At 35.0% G+C, this 18,921-nt stretch overlaps 3 protein-coding genes across 4 annotated transcripts; 2 read left to right on the top strand and 1 right to left on the bottom strand.

The window, feature by feature from the left end:
- Positions 1-1,794: 1,794 nt before the first annotated feature.
- LOC106346022 (indole-3-acetic acid-amido synthetase GH3.6) lies at positions 1,795-4,172 on the top strand. The gene is made up of 3 exons (XM_013785263.3): positions 1,795-2,240; positions 2,351-3,279; positions 3,441-4,172. The coding sequence occupies exons 1-3, from the start codon at positions 1,915-1,917 to the stop codon at positions 4,022-4,024; spliced, it is 1,839 nt and encodes a 612-aa protein (XP_013640717.1). The 5' UTR covers positions 1,795-1,914; the 3' UTR covers positions 4,025-4,172.
- Positions 4,173-6,529: 2,357 nt separating this feature from the next.
- LOC111203917 (glutathione S-transferase T3-like) lies at positions 6,530-10,067 on the top strand. Of its 2 annotated transcripts, none has more exons than XM_022698066.2 (4): positions 6,530-7,092; positions 7,223-7,299; positions 7,398-7,467; positions 7,550-10,067. In XM_022698066.2, exon 4 carries the CDS (start codon positions 8,172-8,174, stop codon positions 9,054-9,056), a length of 885 nt encoding a protein of 294 aa, XP_022553787.2. In that variant the 5' UTR covers positions 6,530-7,092; positions 7,223-7,299; positions 7,398-7,467; positions 7,550-8,171; the 3' UTR covers positions 9,057-10,067. The 2 variants fall into 2 exon arrangements, with proteins under 2 accessions (XP_022553787.2, XP_048608302.1); XM_048752345.1 differs by having other exon boundaries at positions 7,407-7,467.
- A 3,273-nt stretch (positions 10,068-13,340) lies between these two features.
- Positions 13,341-15,017, bottom strand: LOC106346023 (NAD(P)H dehydrogenase (quinone) FQR1-like). Its single transcript, XM_013785264.3, has 4 exons — positions 14,839-15,017; positions 14,498-14,591; positions 13,915-14,177; positions 13,341-13,823 (listed from the first exon to the last, which is right to left on the bottom strand). The coding sequence occupies exons 1-4, from the start codon at positions 14,859-14,861 to the stop codon at positions 13,586-13,588; spliced, it is 618 nt and encodes a 205-aa protein (XP_013640718.1). The 5' UTR covers positions 14,862-15,017; the 3' UTR covers positions 13,341-13,585.
- Positions 15,018-18,921: the final 3,904 nt, after the last annotated feature.

The following is an 18,921-nucleotide window of genomic DNA, read 5'->3' on the forward strand; positions in this document are numbered from 1 at the left end:
TTTAATAGATTTTTAAATTAAAAATATATATATTTAGTTATATTATATGTATATATAATTAATATTTTTATATATTCGGGTACCCGTTCGGTTCTCGGTTCGATTCCGATTCGGTTAGGTTATTTCGGATATAGAAATATAAGAACCGTTTGAATATTTGAAGGTTTCAGTCCGGTTTCAAGTATTTTGGTTCGAATCTGGTTTGATTTTTTGGTTCCGGTTTTTTTGCCCCGGCATTAATCATTTATTTTTCATAGAGCTGTTGTTTTACATTTCTTAAAAATTCAAACAAAACCTACAACCGTGGGTAGACGTCTTCCTTTTTATATATCATTCCCCTAGTATCCTTTTCTTATATAACTTCTTCTTGAATTTTCTTGAATTATATATAATAGAACATTCCGAAACAAACACTGAAAATGTAACTTAGATAAACAAGAATATAAAATTGAAAAGCAGATGACACTTTGACGGGAATAATATCTTTGCTAAAAATAATTAACATGGTGTCGTATCCAATTCTAGTTAATATCTAGACCTTGAGGTCAACTAGTAGTGTTCCCTATATGATATATATAACTCATTAGCAAAATTTGAGTTTAACAATCTAAGACGTCTGCTAATATTTGAAAGACTTTTTCTTTATAAAACCAATTAGAAGGAAACATAAAAGGTGTTCACACTCAACAAAATGTTAATTATACACTCATTTGATTTTCATGTATGATAAAACTTATAACAAATCCAGCAAGAAAGTAGGATGAAAATAAACTACGTGAAGGCAACAAACTAGTAGAGTACAACACCACGTACACGGGTCAACCAATAGCAATGGAGTCCAGCTGTAATGGTCCCCAACTCTTGATCTCCACTTCTTCTTGCCGCGATACCGCCAGAAGTTCTGAGGGAGTGCCGTTTTTGGGTGTGTACCGGGAAACGGAAGATGGTGTAACTTAGGGTTTTATAAAAGGGGGAGACAACTCCGTTAGAAACTACTGCGGATTAACCGGATATTTCATTTTTTCTTGTTTCACTGTCCTGGTCAACCGGGTAAAAATCCCGTTATAAAATCTGTGCCCACATTTATGCCCGTTTTGTATCTCTCATAATAAGGTTCTGTTTGCATCTCATCTCTTCTGTAAGATTATTGCTCTTATGTTTTTTACTTTAGAAAAAAGAAGAAATTCTTAGTTTTACCGTAGTAGTCTAATGGGAAAGCTGAACTATATCAAACCTAAAAGTTTAACATGAAATCAAACTAATGTTTGTTAAAAACTTATATTATTCCAAATTTTAGCAAAAAAAAAAAAAAAAAAAAAACTTATATTATTTTGAAAATTGAAACTTAAGAGTGTAATCACCCCAGATAGATCGAAATATAATAAGAACTGAAATTTTTGTTGCACATGCTTTAAAAATATGATAGATAATATTTTTACCCAAATCAAACAAAATCGAAACCAAACAGAATGTAAATGAAATCATTTTTGTCACAACAAATGAAATAATTTTATCAGCTGAAAATAAAGTGGGCGAATCAGAGAGTACTACTATATAGTTTGAATTTCCTTAAAATATTAATCAATGCATTATGGGTATTGACCATTACAAAATAAAAATATACTACTACTTTATATTGAAACTAAATATAATAGTTTAAATCAAGTTAAACACGAATAGTAAGCCGTGCACTTAAATCCTGGATATAACATACTGTTATTTGACCTTTATACCCTTCGACAACGTCTTCACCATCTTCCTCATTGCCTCTATATATATCAAACCCTTTATTTCCCATTCTTCCTCACACCCTTAAAGCTCTAAGACCAGACCAAGATTGTTCACCATTTACACTCTCTTTCTCAAATTCTCTCATTTAGATCTTTGAAACCACAACAAGGTAAAACTTAAACGATGCCTGAGGCACCAGAGCTTGCAGTTTCGGAGCTTTCTGATCAGACTCTCGCGGAGAAGAACAAAAACAAACTCCAATTCATCGAGGAAGTGACCTCGAACGCAGACGATGTCCAGAGACGGGTTCTTGAGGAGATCCTTTCACGCAATGCTGACGTTGAGTACCTCAAACGACACGGCCTCCAAGGACGAACCGACCGCGAGTCTTTCAAACACGTCATGCCTGTCGTAACCTACGAAGATATTCAGCCTGATATCAACAGAATCTCTAATGGCGATAAGTCTCAAATCCTCTGTTCTAGCCCCATCTCCGAGTTCCTCACCAGGTTTGTCCACTGCTGCTCTGTTTTTACTCTGTTTTTGCTCGGTTCCGTCACTTTGGCTGAGATTTAAAATTCGAATCTTTATTGGGTCTTTGTCTATCACTTTCAAACAGTTCTGGAACATCTGGTGGAGAGAGGAAACTGATGCCAACAATTGAAGAGGAGCTAGATAGAAGATCACTTCTCTACAGTCTCTTGATGCCTGTGATGAGCCAGTTTGTTCCTGGTCTCGACAAAGGCAAAGGAATGTACTTTCTCTTCATCAAATCCGAATCCAAGACGCCAGGTGGTCTCCCTGCTCGTCCTGTCTTAACCAGTTACTACAAATCTTCCCACTTCAAAAACAGACCCTATGACCCTTACACCAACTACACAAGCCCTAACCAAACCATCCTTTGCCCTGACTCTTACCAGAGTATGTACTCTCAAATGCTCTGTGGTTTATGCCAACACAATGAGGTACTTCGTGTCGGCGCTGTCTTTGCCTCTGGTTTCATCAGAGCTATCAAGTTTCTTGAGAAACATTGGCCTGAGCTAGTCCATGATATTAGAACCGGTACACTTAACTCGGAGATAACCGATCTTTCGGTTCGTGAGGCGGTCGAGGAGATTCTTAAACCGGATCCAAAGCTTGCTGATTTCGTCGAAACCGAATGCAGGAAGACCTCTTGGCAAGGGATCATCACTAGGCTTTGGCCAAACACAAAGTATGTGGATGTGATTGTGACTGGGACAATGTCACAGTATATTCCAACTTTGGATTATTACAGCAATGGTTTGCCTCTTGTTTGCACAATGTATGCTTCTTCCGAGTGTTACTTTGGTGTGAATCTCAGGCCGCTTTGCAAACCAAGCGAGGTCTCTTACACTCTCATACCGACTATGGCCTATTTCGAGTTCTTGCCGGTTCATAGGAATAGTGGAGTCACTAGTTCCATCAGTCTTCCAAAAGCACTCACTGAGAAAGAACAGCAAGAGCTTGTTGATCTCGTTGATGTTAAGCTTGGTCAGGAGTATGAGCTTGTCGTCACCACCTATGCCGGTAAACAAAAGAAAATTACATCTAAATTTATTGATTTTTGTAACAAAAAAAAAATATAGAAGGTTACTTTTTTTTTTTTTGTCAAAAATGTTACTTTAAATTTGTTTACAGAACACTGAAAATATGTTGAATGTTGTGTTGTTTTGTGATATTATTTTCAGGATTGTATCGATACAGAGTTGGTGATGTCCTAAGAGTGGCTGGTTTCAAGAACAATGCACCTCAGTTCAACTTCATATGCCGCAAGAACGTGGTCCTAAGCATTGATTCTGACAAAACTGACGAGGTCGAGCTTCAAAACGCAGTTAAAAACGCGGTAACACACCTTGTTCCGTTCGATGCTTCACTCTCCGAGTACACTAGCTATGCAGACACATCATCTATCCCAGGCCACTATGTCTTGTTCTGGGAGCTTTGTTTGAACGGTGGCACGCCGGTTCCTCCCTCGGTCTTGGAGGATTGTTGTTTAACCATAGAGGAATCACTTAACAGTGTCTATAGACAAGGAAGGGTCAGTGATAAGTCCATTGGACCGTTGGAGATCAAGGTAGTCGAGTCAGGGACTTTTGATAAGCTCATGGATTATGCGATAAGCCTAGGGGCATCGATCAATCAGTACAAGACACCTAGGTGTGTGAAGTTTGCTCCGATCATTGAGCTTTTGAATTCTAGGGTTGTTAAGACTTACTTCAGCCCCAAGTGTCCAAAATGGATCCCTGGTCACAAGCAATGGGGAAGTAACTAATGAGATAACTTTGAGGAAAAAGAGACTATGTATGAGGCAGAGGCCAATTTGAACTGTTTTTGTAATCAGATGAATATCGAGAAAAGTGTGTAATCATTTTGTCTGTCTATCTAATTTTAATTTTAATTTCAAGCTTAATTTATTTTTATTGCTTTGCCGCTTTAAAATACTAGGCATAGTCCTAATCATATGCTTAATTAGTCCTAATCATATTTATGTTTCTGTAATCCAATTTTATTTTTAATTCTTTTTTGCAATTGATCTGCTTTTTTGGAGTCAAACTTGCAATTGATTTGCTAGGGTGAATTTGTTAAAAAGAAAAGAATTATTAACATATCAAGCATATATATATATATATATAAATAATATGAGAACATTACTTGTAAACACGCATGTATGTTTCAAAAATAAATATCATTAGAAAGCCATAATAATCTACTCTGACTGTATGTGTTTCTACCTTCTAGTAAACTATAGTTTTTCATAGATATACCATCGAGAGATCAGAGATGAACAAGAATCATCAAAGATTCAAGGATCGAGTAAAGGGCTGACTGGTTTCTCCGCTACCACCCGCAAACGCAGCTTTTGCGGTTAGTAGCGGTTGACAGCGTTTCGAAACAATCATACAAACCGGTACAAATCGCTTCAAACCGCTCCGAACCTTTTAAAATCAAAAGTTGGTTCCAGCTAGCGTTTGCGGTTGCGGGAGGATAATTTTTTTTTAAACCATATAAATACAAAAATAAAAATATTCAATAAAAATTTTAAATTGGAATTATAAAAATACTAAAATATATCTATTATATTTTAATTAATATTATAAAATTTTAAAATAAAATTATTGTCTATAATTTTTAAAAATTTAAAACTATAATTTTTAATATAAATTTCATATTTATTATAATATTATGATTTTTGATGTTCTTATAATTATATAAAATGTAAATATTGTTAATTTATTATTTAACCACTGCTGTATATGGTAGTTAACCAGTCATAAGTATCCCGCAAACGCACCAATTTTTAACCGCAAAACCAGTCGTACAAATCTCTTAAAACCGTTAGAAACCGTAACCACCCGCATCCGCAAACTCCCGCAACCGCAACCGCAACCGCTGCGTTTGAACCAGTCAGGCCCTCTCGTTTTCCCGTTGCCATGGGCTTCTGCAGTTGGTAGCGGTTATTGGTGTTTTGCAACAATCACTCAAATCACTCTAAACCGTTTCAAATCGTTATAAACCTTATAAATTCAAAAGCGGGTTCCAGCTACCGTTTGCGGTTGTGGGAGGATAAATTTTTTTCTTTTTTTTTAAACAATATAAATACAAAATTAAAAATATTCAATAAAAATTTTAAATTAGAATTATAAAAATACTAAAATATATCTATTATATTTTAATTAATATTATAAAATTTTAAAATAAAAATATTTTCTATAACTTTTTAAAAATTTAAAACTATAACTTTCTAAATATAATTTTTATATTTATTATAATATTGTGATTTTTGATATTTTTATAATTATATAAAATGTAAATATTATTAATTTATTATTTAACCGCTGCTGCATTTGGTAGTTAAACAGTCATAAGTATCCCGCAAACGCATCAATTTCTAACCGCATGATCAGTCGTACAAATCTCTTAAAATCGCTAGAAACCGCAGCCACTCGCATCCGCAAACTTCCGCAACCGCAACCGCTGCGTTTGTAAATAGTATATTTTGGCGTTAAAGAATACTACTGAGTTAATTAAATAAATAATATGTATGTAGTAGATCCGACACTTTATGTCGTGTAATATAATAATGTCCTGCATTTCCAAACTATTATATAACTCGAGCAAGTATTCCATCACCTTAATCCACATTAACGTCAGAGGTAGCACACATGACAATAAATTATTATTGAATCTTCATAGTGCACATATAGTATATGAATATACATATCGTCTTGTAAGTATCAATTAAACATGATGAAATTTCGCCAAGTTGTGAGAACAATTGCTCCCTGTGTGCAGGGCCGGACATAACAATTTCGGGCCCAGAAGCAAAAAAATTTTTTTACCCATGATCTAAATAAAACATGAAAATATTTAAAAAATTTTTTTACCCATGATCTAAATAAAACATGAAAATATTTAAAAAAACTTCGCTTATTCTTGGCCCCTAAAATAAATATTCTCTTGTTGACCCCAAAGCCAATGCTTGATCTGCTTGGTATCAGGCACCGCCCTGCCTGTGTGTCAGAGACCACAAAACTGGCCTAACATTGTTTTTTTCTTTCACACGTAACAGACTCAATTCTGAGTAAAGGAAACTATTCAAAACTCCAACATAATGGAAAAGGTCTTAAAAAAGAGAGGAAGAAATGCTATTTTATGAGATTTAAATATTTTATTTATGTGCCACAGAAAACAACATACAATATTCACAATCGCTTCTGACATTGTTTATTAAAATGTTTAAGTTAGAAAGCTAAAGTCGAAACATCTTAAGAAAAAAAAAAAAATTAACAAAATACATTAAAAGACTCTTCTGGAATTTTCTCAGTGTGTAAGTAGTCGTTAGAAACAAATACCGGGTTCTAACATAATTCAAAAAACTACACAAGTGTCGAATAGTACGGCAAGTTTATCAAAATGATTGTTTAAGCTTAAGGTTCTGTTTAGTTTTTGTAATAATTTGTATGAAGATGAAGTTTGCTTTTCAGTTTATCTTTTAATTTGGTAGTTGATCAATTTTTAAAATAAAATATAGTCAAACACTTAGAGCGTGTTTAACGCTGGATCTTAGTTGGGCTCTAAACCCAAAATGCCATTTTAAAATTAAAAAAAAAAAAAATGTGGTAAGAGCTGGGTTCCAGAAAACCCTACGGAGGAGGCGCCTCTTGTGACTATTTTTTCGTCTCTCTCTCTCTCTCTCTCCTTTCTCACAGAGAATTCGTTCTTCTCCGACCAAATCCAGCCAAAATCAGCCGCGAGAGAGATCTCTTCATCTTCTTCGACTCGGTGGCCGTGTTTGCGGACCCGGCGAAGCAAAGCTCCCATCAGACCACATCGTCGAAGGTATGATCTCCCTCAATCGTCTTCTGTTCTTCCTCTATCCTCTTCTTGCTCTATCGTCTTCCTATATTGTCATCAAACCCTCGAATTGAAACCCTAATAAGAACTGATTTGATGATTTATTTGTCTTCAGGTGAGCCAAATCGGTTAGAAAGAAGTAGAGATAGGAGCTATTCTGTTTTCGTGTATCTCGGAGTTGAAGAACAAAAGGTAAACTGTGTTTTTTTCATCGTTTATAGGACATGCATGTGTGTTGAGTTGGTTAGATTCAGGGTCGAACTTAATGTGATGTTTTGTGCGTTTTTGAGGTTCTCAAGTGTGATCGCGTGAATCAAAGAGGTAGCCACAACAAGATTCATCATACAAAAGAAGATTTAGGTAAGCTTGTGGTGAATTTGAATTCATATAAGTTGAATCTGGTTGTGAAGAGTGTTGATGCTTTGTTGTTCCTCTTTTTAAGTTCTGAAGAGGGTTGTACTGAATCACAGAGGGGGCCGCAGGAAGAGTCATTCTACAGACAGAACATCTGGTAAGCTTCTGGTCTTTTTATTTACATATAGATGTTGTTTGATGTTTGCGAGAGGTAGATAAACATAGAAATAAACCTGAGTTGTTCTTTGAATTGCTTTCCCATGCTGATTAATTTTGCATCCTGTGAATTGTTCTTTCTTTCTTTGATCGCTTATTAGTTTGTTTGCTTGTTTGCTATATGTATAATCATCATGTTTTCATCTTGTTAAAGCATTCACACATCTCCGATTTGATGTTTCTTTTTGCTGATCAATTCAAAAATGCAATACGTAATTTGAAATCTAAATCATAAAAAGTCATTTATATTAAAGTCGTGTTTCTTGATGTCTGTCATTTATGGTGTGTCCTTTGTTAGATAGAAACATAAAAACATATACAAACATTAAAACTTCATATAAACAAATCTACAACAAACAACTACTTCCTAAAACAATTAAAAGAAATTAAAAGCAACATTAAAACTTCATCTACTTTCCTCTATTAAAGCTTCCTTTAACTTCGTTTACTTCATAAACTTCATCTCCTTCATCTTTTCTCTAACTCTTCTCTGTATGGATTCTCATCAAAGCCAGTCTTCTGGCTTTGTACACCTACTAAACAGTCAACTACCTAACCATGAATACCCAACTCCGTTTATGAGTTCTTTACCTAGTCCAGACCTTGGAGGTTCTGCTTCACGTGCACAAAATGGTGAGGACCGTAAGCAAAGGTGCAAGTGGTCAATAGCTGAAGACCTGGTCCTCATCAGTGTATGGTTGAACACCTCCAAGGATCCACTAGTTGGAAATGAGCAAAGAGCAGGAACCTTTTGGAAGAAGATTGCCGCTTATTATAATGCAAGTCCCAAGGTGATTGGTTTGGCTAAGAGAGAGCAAAGCCACTGTAAGCAAAGGTGGGGGAAGATAAATGAGGGTGTCTGTAAGTTCATGGGTTCATATGACGCTGCAACAAAACAGAGGACCAGTGGCCAGAGTGAAGATGATGTTCTGAAGGCTGCACATGAAATTTTCTTTAACGATTACAAGGTGAAGTTCTCGTTAGAGCATGCCTGGAGGGAGCTTAGGAATGATCAGAAATGGTGTGGGGCTTATGGAAGTAGTCAACAAAGCTCTGGTTCAAAAAGAAAGAGGGTGGGGGAAGAACAATCTTTTCAGTCATCAGCATCTATGCCCAGTGTCAATGGAGAGGATGAACCAATGGCTAGGCCTATGGGTGTTAAGGCAGAAAAGACGAAGGCTAAAAGGCCAATGGGAGAAGAAGGGAAGAATCTGCAAGAGTTGCGGCAAATGTGGGAGATAAAGGCGAAGGACTTAATTATGAAGGATAAACTTAGCAAGACCAAACTGCTTGACAGTTTGCTTGCAAAAACAGAGCCACTTAGTGAATTAGAAGTGACACTTAAGAACAAACTGATTACTGAAATGTTGTCAATGTAATCCTTTAAAATATAAGTAGATCAATGTTAGTCAATTAGTAGTCTTTGTGATAAATGTTATCAATCTTGCTTAGAAATATAAGTTGATGTGTAATATAATAATCTTTGTGATCAATGTTATCAGTCTTTTAAATATAAGTTGATGGTTTTACTTTTTTGTTTTTCAAGGGAACAGAAACCGAAATGGAAGCAAGAAAACCGATTGTTTGTGGCCTCTCAGCAAGAGGAATCATACCGCCTCTCCCACAAGAAGATACAGATGATGATGTTGCGGATAGCACACCAACTGAAGTTGAAGTGGTGGAGATATCAGATGAAGAAGAAGAAGAAAAAGATATGGTGGAGTTGAGCTTTGAAGAATACAGGAGAAACATGGGGTACTTGATTAGGGTGGAGGAATCGGTTGAGGACATCGAACCTGAGTTCAGAAGGATGCTGAAAAGGATGGAACAGGAAGAGAAGAAGCTGAGAGAGGAGAAGTTCAAGGTACTGAACTCGGGAATCAAGCTAGAAGTAGGCCAATCTTCTAAGGGTGATGGTAAGAAGAGGAAGAGAAGAAGCTGAGAGAGGAAGGTCACGGACAGGCTCCTGTATGTTGTATTTTGGTTCTTGCAGGTCACGGATTGTATGACATGCATTTTGTATGTTTGTGTAGTCACCAGTCACGAGACTCTTGGATTATTTTGTAGGCATGCATTTTGTATGTTTGTGTAGTCACGAGAGTTGGTAGTCTTGTATTATTGGTATGGTAGTCTTGTACTTTTGGTTCTCTTGTTCTATAAATTAAGAACTAATTCTCATTCTACAACACAACTCTTATTCTCTCATTCAAGAAACACAACTCGTATTCTCTCATTCGAGAAACACAACTCTGCTTCTCTCATTCAAGAAACACAAACTCTTCTTCTCTCCTTTTTTATATTCTCAGTTTGAATCAGTCACATTTTTCAAATTACGCTTGTTCTCCCTTTCTCTATTATCATTTCAAACAATTCTTGTTCCAAACGTTTAACAAAAAAAAAAAAATCTCTTTCCATATGGCATCTTCTTCACAAAATCCTTTCGAGGGATTGGATGATGAAAAATTGGACGAAAAATTTGATCAATATTTTGACCAACATTTTGATCAAAATTTTGAACAACATTTTGAGCAAAGTTTCAAGAATTTTACCATTAATTATGGTAATCAAGAAGAAGAAAAGAAAAAAAGAAAAAAACGAGCTTACATCGAAAGAAATCGTGAAGAGGGCGATATACGTTTATGGAATGATTATTTCAGTGAAACTCCAACATACCCTGATAATCTATTCCGACGACGTCAATGAAGTTGAATTCTTTCGACAAAAGAAAGATGCTCTCGGAAGGCTTAGTCTCTCTCCTCTTCAAAAGTGTACCGCTACCATTCGTTGTTTGGCATATGGTACTGCGGCTGATACGGTTGACGAATACCTCAGACTCGGTCCTCAAGCTCGCTTTGCCATTGTTAAAAATCCAGCACTTTTTTGGGATAAAGTCAAAATTGGAAAGATTATGAGAGCATGTATCATACTCCATAACATGATAGTAGAAGACGAACGAGATGGATACACTCAATATGATGTTTCAGAGTTCCAACCAGGAGAAGACACCGGAAGTTCACATGTGGATCTCACGTTCTCTACAGATATCCCTACAAATATCGGCAATATGATGGCTGCTCGAACTAGAATTCGTGATAAACAAATGCATCAACAACTGAAAGCTGATTTGGTTGAACATGTATGGCGTAAATTCGGACGTGGTGAGGACAACAACCGAGCTCGGATGTTTCTTTCAAATTATTCTCGTTTATTTTACTAATCTTTCTTTTGATGTTCTTTTTAAAAATTAATGTTTTAATATGTTTATTTTAATATGTTTAATTTAATAAATAAATTTTCTCTTTAAAAAATTTAAGTTAAATAATTTTTTTTTCTTAAGAACCCCTAATTAAAAACTTACCATTGGAGCTAACAAAATAGATGTCTCTTAAGATCAAACTCTTAACTATGATTAATTACTAAAAATTTATTAAGAGACCGACTTTGGCTCTAAGGGTTAAACATGCTCTTAGTAATAGTTTAGAATAAATTGATTATACAAAGCTACGAGGAGAATGATAACATTCACAAAAGCATTATTGCAAACATTTGACCTCACTAAAAAACAAACAGTATCGTGAAAGTCTTTAGTTTACCTTATTTTTTTGTCAACACTCTTTTGTTTACCTAACATTGCAACCAGCACAATTTCCACATATCATTTTCTTGGGCGACAAAGAGAAGAACAAAAACTTCAATGATCTGGTAAGCAGAACATAAAATTTCAGATGGCACAAACCGAATGTCGGTTCTTTGCTGGATTTCTCACGTGGCCAATCCGACAATTTCTCAAATATGCTAACACGTGTGGCTAAAAACTTGTTGACTTTTGACTGACCCTATAAGGCATCCCGCACTTGCGGTACATCAAAGCTTTGTTCTCTGTCTGGGCTAATATTGTGGCTCGGGTAGGAGATAATGAGATATATTGGCCCTGTAGTACTGCAGAAGTAGACAACATTCTATTGTGCGTTCTGCATTTCACTTTTTTTTGTCTCTAGTTTCAAATTATTTCATTTTTTCTTTGCATCAGGACAATAACATGAATACATGATAAGTATAAAATTATTGATCAGGATAGTATAACCACAAAAATGTTCGTCATGGGCTGTATTAGATTTGGACAATGAAAGAGAAGTGTATATATGTGCAATATCCTTTATATTATATACATCCATACATACTGTGACACATGCAAACAACAAACATAACACTGCAATGTTTGTGTGTCTAGTGACCACTACTGGTCTACTGCTAATATTTTATCGTAGTATACGTCTTCTTTTGTCATAATTTGTATTTAATTGCGTAATCAACTTGGTTAGTTAGTCCACGGTCAACAAGACAACAACATATATATATATATCAGTTGTGGAAATTTACCACTGGTGGAATAGAAGAAAGAGAAGCTACCAAATCATACGAGTGTGATGTGATGGTTTAACATATTTTATATGGTAGTTGTACAATCGTAATATTATACTATATGAATTGTTATCAACAAAAGCATTCAATCAATCCTAATCTTATATATGATTTGTTATCAACAAAAGCATTCAATAATATAAGCGAAATGGTATTTGTTTGTACATTCATTATTTGACAAGTGGTTCTTAATACTATGATTTACAACTTCCTGTTTGAGTGTCTCTTAATACTCCTACAAATCCACTGAATTTGAAATCTTGGTAAGGAAACTCAATTTAAGTTTAAGCAAAGATCAAACGCCAATGGAGGCTTACCCGTTCCTTTAACAAATATATGTATGGTTCATCATAGCTCTGGCTTTGAGACTGCATTAACTTTAGAAAATTGTAAGTATTGTGGCACTGGAACAATCAAACTTGTTGAAAAGCGACATTTTGTATAGACTAACTAATCAAGAAACAGTGAACTAATTAGTAAGATCAGGTTCGCAACCTTTAGATAGATCTTTGCCATTATCTTCCCAGGGGAAATCTTGTATCCACAAACCTTGGCTCTTGTTGTTCCAGTCAACATGGATCAGATTGATAGTTTGCAAGAACACTCTTAGCCCTATATCTTGAAATTAATTCATCAAGTTGATGATAAAATACACGGACGTTCTAGTGGACATTATGCAATTGTTACACAACAACCCCTTAGAGGCCGTTCTAAGTAGGGGGCAGCGGCTTCTGGTGCAGAAGTTCCTATAAAAATGAGAAATGCCCTACTTTTGAGTGCGGTTTGAACTATTTGATTTACGTAATTGGAAGTAACCAATTAGGTTTTCTGCTTTATAATGAAAGTTCTCGACCGAGGAATTCCATTTCGGTAGCAGGCTTCTAAATACGCTGCTTGCCCAAACCAAGGACCTTCACATTCTGCCTATATCTGTCCTCCCCCATTTAATCAGTCTATGTCCTTACCTTTCCTTGGCTCTCGTTGTTCCAGTCAACATGGATCAGATTGATAGTTTGCAAGAACACTCTCACTCCTCCGGGATAACCAAGAAATGTGGCCCTTGAACAGTGAGTTCCATATAAAATAAGGGTCTGAGATTTTGGTCTACCATTGAGATCAATTACTTTTAAATTTTTTCTTAATCTGACAGAAAATTCCATTCACTTACTCGTCTTTCGTCCTGCTTTAAGGAGAAGCGTAATTCAACTTAAACAAAAGCTAGCTATACGAGGAACCAAACATAAAACATAATTACTTTGAAAGTTTTGATTGGAGTGCAACACAAGTACAAATCATTACATATCTATACGTAAAAACCAAGACAAGAATTATTATTACTATGAAATAATACCAAGTAGTTGATAGATAATGAAACCCAAACAAATCACAAAAGAGAGAAAGAATCTATGATTGTATATATAAAACAGCAGAACCAAACCGGTCATGTTTTCTTTTCCTTCTTGATATGTATTCTTTTTAAAAAGCTCTAAGCAGTGGTAGATCCCTTGAGCTTCTTGGTGATGGTTGCAATGTACTTGCCTTGGTGAAACGCTTGCTGCAACTCCAGCTCCGTTGGCTGCCTCGACCCATCTCCTGCAAATGTTCCAGCTCCATAGGGGCTACCTCCTTTCACATTCTCCATCTCAAACATTCCAGCACCAAATGTGTAACCAATGGGCACAAACACCATCCCGTGGTGAACGAGCTGAGTTATCGCCGTCAATCTACAGATCACCAAAAAAAACATGTTTTAATACATAAGCAAGAGATGGATGAAGTGAAGTGGTTTGTTGTTTAGATGAGAGAACAACTTACGCGGTGGTTTCTTGGCCACCACCTTGAGAGCCAGTGCTGTAGAAGATACCAGCTGGTTTACCAGCGAGCGACTGAGTCCTCCAGAGTCCACCGGTAGCGTCCAAGAAGGCCTTGAACTGAGCGGCCATCATGCCGAACCTCGTTGGGAATCCAAAGACAAAGCCATCAGCTTCGGTTAGCTCGTTGGGGGTGATGATTGGGGATTCACTCTTTGGTGGTGCGCTCATCTTAGAGAGTACTTCTTCTGGGAGTGTCTCAGGTACCTGTGGGAAAAAAAAATGATTCACATGGATTTGTAAAAGCTATAAGGCTAATGGTAACTTGTGATTAGTAAATTCCAGCATGTAAAATAAAACTGCAACAAGGTAACTGTGAAGGAAGATACACAAACATAAAGGACACTGTATCCACTTCTATTCATAAACATAATTTATCACTTGAAACATAAAGTCTTATCCTTTCTCCCAGATACACAAACTACTTATAATAAACTGTATTAAAAGCCACGTGACATAGTTTCTCACTGGAACAAAACAAAGCCATTATATATGGACTAAAGCAGAGAGTAGTTAGCAGTTGTCACCTGCCATAATTTAGCTTCAACGCCTTCAACAGAGGCAGCTCCTTTCCTTATTTCTTCAGCCAATGTCTCCACATGACCATACATTGAGTAGTACCTGCAAACAAAACCTCAAACTTCAGATCAAACCCCAACAAAAAAGCAATTGACTAGTAGCTCTAAGTATCAGATATCAAAATCGGAACCGAAAGACCAATTAAACCAACAAAAATGGCGAATTGCTTCAATCCAAATCGTAAATCAAACTATAAACCCACGATTCAGACCTAGATTACATAAAATCCGCAATCCTAGGGGGATGAATCGACAATGAAGAAGAAGCAAAATCAAGTGCTATTACATACACGATATACACTTTGGTCGCCATCGAAATAGTGTCTCTGGAGAATCTCTCTGAAGCTTTCTTTCTGAATGTTTGATTTATCTGTTTGATCAATCAGTAGATTGCAGAAAGAGCCTATTTATAGAGGTCGAAGATGATCATCTTCAACACCCCCCCCCCTCTATTTCTCGTCACATTAAATCTCGCCCCCATACTTTTTTTATATTCTTATTTAAACCCCATTACTGATTCTTAAGCCAGCCAATAAGACTATTTACGTTTATTTGTCACATAAATTAATTTTTGGTCATGATGTTTTTAAGAAAAAAACTACATAAGAAACAATTTTCGCTTGTCATGTTCGTTTTCAAGTCGACCTACACTATGATATGATATGTAATTAGTCACATTTCACGATTTGCTATTCATTTGATTATTTAACGATTATTCACAAGATGCTATTTTATATCATACGATATTGCAATAGATAAACGAACAACACATATATATATATAGACATGTAATACAATAAGGTTGTCACTAAATTTTCATAACTTGTCATTACTTATGAACTAGAACCTATATAATCTATCTATGACCATGATAAGCTTGGGTGTTTTAAAAATCAAACTATAAAATTTTAGAAACAAAAAAAAAATTACAATGTCATTCTTTTTTTGGGGTCAAATGTCATTCCTATACTTTTGTTATGTTGATTATGGCCAACAAATTGAAAGAAACAAAACCAGTGGGGTAATTTTGAGTTTGACTGATAATAATAGGGGTGTCCGCATTACGTGGTCAATTCAAACGGCGTCGTTCGTTGCCTGGCTTGGTATTGGACGGCGAAAAAGAATGGTGGGGTTTAGGCCTGGGCATTTCGGGTATCGGTTCGGTTCGGTTCGGGTATTTCGGGTTTTGGGTAGTTCGGATAGGGGCTAGAGGATCCATTTAGTATTTGACCTATTTTCGGTTCGGTTCGGTTCGGATAGTTTCGGGTTCGGTTCGGTTCGGATAGTAAATGTAGGAACCGGAAAATATCCGGAAAAAGTTCGGTTCTCATTTGGATCCGGTTCGGGTTCGGATAGTTCGGGTAGTTCGGATAATTTGGATAAAATATCGGTTATTTAGGGTAAAATATCAAATAATTAGGATGATTTAGATAAAAAATTTGGATATTTCGGATTACTTTGGATATTTCGGATAAAACTATCTGGATAGTTTCGGATACTTTCGGGTAGTTTGGATACTTTATAATAATTTAGTTATCCTCAACTATTTTCAGATACTTTTAATAGAATTTTAAATTAAAAATATATATTTAGTGATGTTATATGTATATATAATTAATATTTTTATATATTCGGGTACCCATTCGGTTCTCGGTTCGGTTCCGGTTCGGTTCGGTTATTTCGGATATAAAAATATAGGAACCGTTCGGGTATTTGAGAGTATTAGTCTGGTTCCGGTTTCGGGTATTTCGGTTCGGTTCCGGTTCGATTTTTCGGTTCCGGTTATTTTGCCCAGGCCTAGGGTTGGTGCGGGGAAATTAAAACTTTTGTTTAATTTTAATATCTAAATGATTAAAATAACAGAATAATGATGATATGTTGCTGTCACGCTCATCATCATCATGTTAGTCTTCCCTCAAAACTGTGTTTAATTTAATTATTTAGCATTAAAAAGAACTTTCTGCAGCTTGCTTGTTTTCTCTAGATGTCTATTCCAAACAAGAATCACTGAATTATACTCCCTCTTCCATCCGTTTCTAATTGTAAATAGTTTTGTTTAAAAACACGAATATTTAAAAAATTATTATTTAAAAAAATATACTATCATTTAATCAATTAATTCAACCAATTATCAAAAACCTAACATTATTTCATTGGTCACACAATATCCAATAAATGAAAAAAATACATTGAAATATGTAAACTATTTATATTGTGAAACAAATTTTTTTTGGTAAAACTATTAAATTACAAAACTATCTTAAACAAGGCGGTAGCTTGAGCCTTTATTAAACTTATTAAAAGTTTGCAAAATCAAATGATTTTAGTTCTAATCAGTGGCGTCCATGAATATTTGACTTAAACATTATATCACTAGTATTATTTTACTAACGAACGTATTCGATTAAAATCGTATATTTAGTTTTTAATCATTAGTTATATAATTTTAATAAGATACATTTGATTTATCTTATTACAAATCTGTTCATGTATTGATCAATTTAGCTACAGCCACACACATAATTTTCCAAATAACACACTTACATCAGCGATAAACATAAACAATTCTATATGTGATGTACAGTACTTACAACGTTAAATTCTTCAAGAAATTTATATATATATATATATATATATAATCTGCAAATTTATTAATCATTAATATTTTAACTAGTAGACCAACAAATTTCCACTGTTTAAATAATTTTAAGAAGTATAAATTTATTTTGAATTAAGCTACCTTTTTATATTTGTTTATTGTTCAATGATTTTGTTTACCATACCCCAATCAATCAGTCCTCATTTTTGTTACACCAAATGCATAACATCACAACTTTTTAGAATCTATCAATGAGATATTTGTAGAGAAGGATTGAAATTGAGATAGATAACAAGTCAACGAATATGATCCGATCCCCATGAAGACAACCAAGTATGTGCTAAATTGACCGAGGGTAGGGTCAACAAATCTTGCCCGTCCAACTTTTAATCGACAAAAATAATCTAGCCGTTGGATCTCTTTGTCGATCGTTCCTGATCCCGTCTAGATTCCGACTTGAATCCCTTGCATCATCACTCTCGTCACTATGATTCTTTGGTTTTTAAGAAAAAAATTTCATGAAAGTACTACTACGTATTATAATATCGAAAATTTCAACAATGACATAGTATTGAATGACAAGTATACGTTCTTTGATGATAGCTACATACTGAGTATAATAATAGTTGTGATACAAGATAAAATAAACTAGCTAGGACGTGATTTTGACCTGTCATCCTATCAAATTAGTATCTAATGCATGTTTTTCTTTGTTAAGGTAATTATGAGTTTAGTATTAGAGTATTTCATTCCAACTACTTGAAAAACGTCGTCGACATATCTATGTATACAATCATACAAAAGGATTTGAATTTGCTTTCATTTTGTAATTCTAGGAAAGATTCTAAAATATTCGCGAGTTCTCATATACAAGATCATCGTTGTATTTCAAAATTAAATACAAGATTATCTATAGACTATAATTTTGTCGAGAGAATGATCCAATAACGTCAAAAAATCATGTCTACATGTACCATACTCCATCCGTTTCGATTTAATTGTCGTTGTAGAGAAAAAAATGTTTCAAAATAAGTGTCGTTCTAGAGTTTCAATGCAAAATTTATTAATAATATTTTCCACTTCATTTTTTTATTGGTTGAAATATGGTTAGATGTATAGGTAATTGTGTTTTTATTTTAGAAATATACAAAATCATATGTTTTATTAACCTGTGTGCATAAACCTAGAACGACAATTAAAATGAAACGGATAGAGTATAAAACAACACTACGTTAATACGCAAGTTACCCGAGATAGGGCAATCCGTCTTCAAATTTGGATGCAATAATTATATGCCTTAAAATTACAGAAACCTTCGTTGTAATCAAGAACGAGAGACGTTCAACGACATTTATTTCCACGCCAACTATATGATAAAATATTCAAATAACAAACGTATTTATACAAATGATGGTAAAACGGGATAAGATAATAGCTTGTGTTGTAAGGATGCTAAGCTTTTCCACCCTGCTACTTATATAATGTTCGATCCACTCCTATTTTTGGCTCATATTCCGTGTAAATAAAGTCATCGGCTTTTATTGTAACCCTGGTATTTATAGCTTTATTGACCAAAGTGTCGCTTAAGATACGTACATGCATGATTTGGTCTTTTTTTGCAGGAACTGCGTGCCTACACGCATCAGCCTATCTGATGACTAACTCGGAAGGTGCTAGGTGCAACCATATTTCGCAGGATCTCTGGATTTACTTTTTTTTGTGCGTAGAGTTCATTTTGAAAGAGTTATGTTTTGATTTAATATTTTAGAGTTCC

The sequence above is a fragment of the Brassica napus genome, chromosome C3 (genome assembly GCF_020379485.1).
Source record: "Brassica napus cultivar Da-Ae chromosome C3, Da-Ae, whole genome shotgun sequence".
Classification (NCBI taxonomy): Eukaryota; Viridiplantae; Streptophyta; class Magnoliopsida; order Brassicales; family Brassicaceae; genus Brassica; species Brassica napus.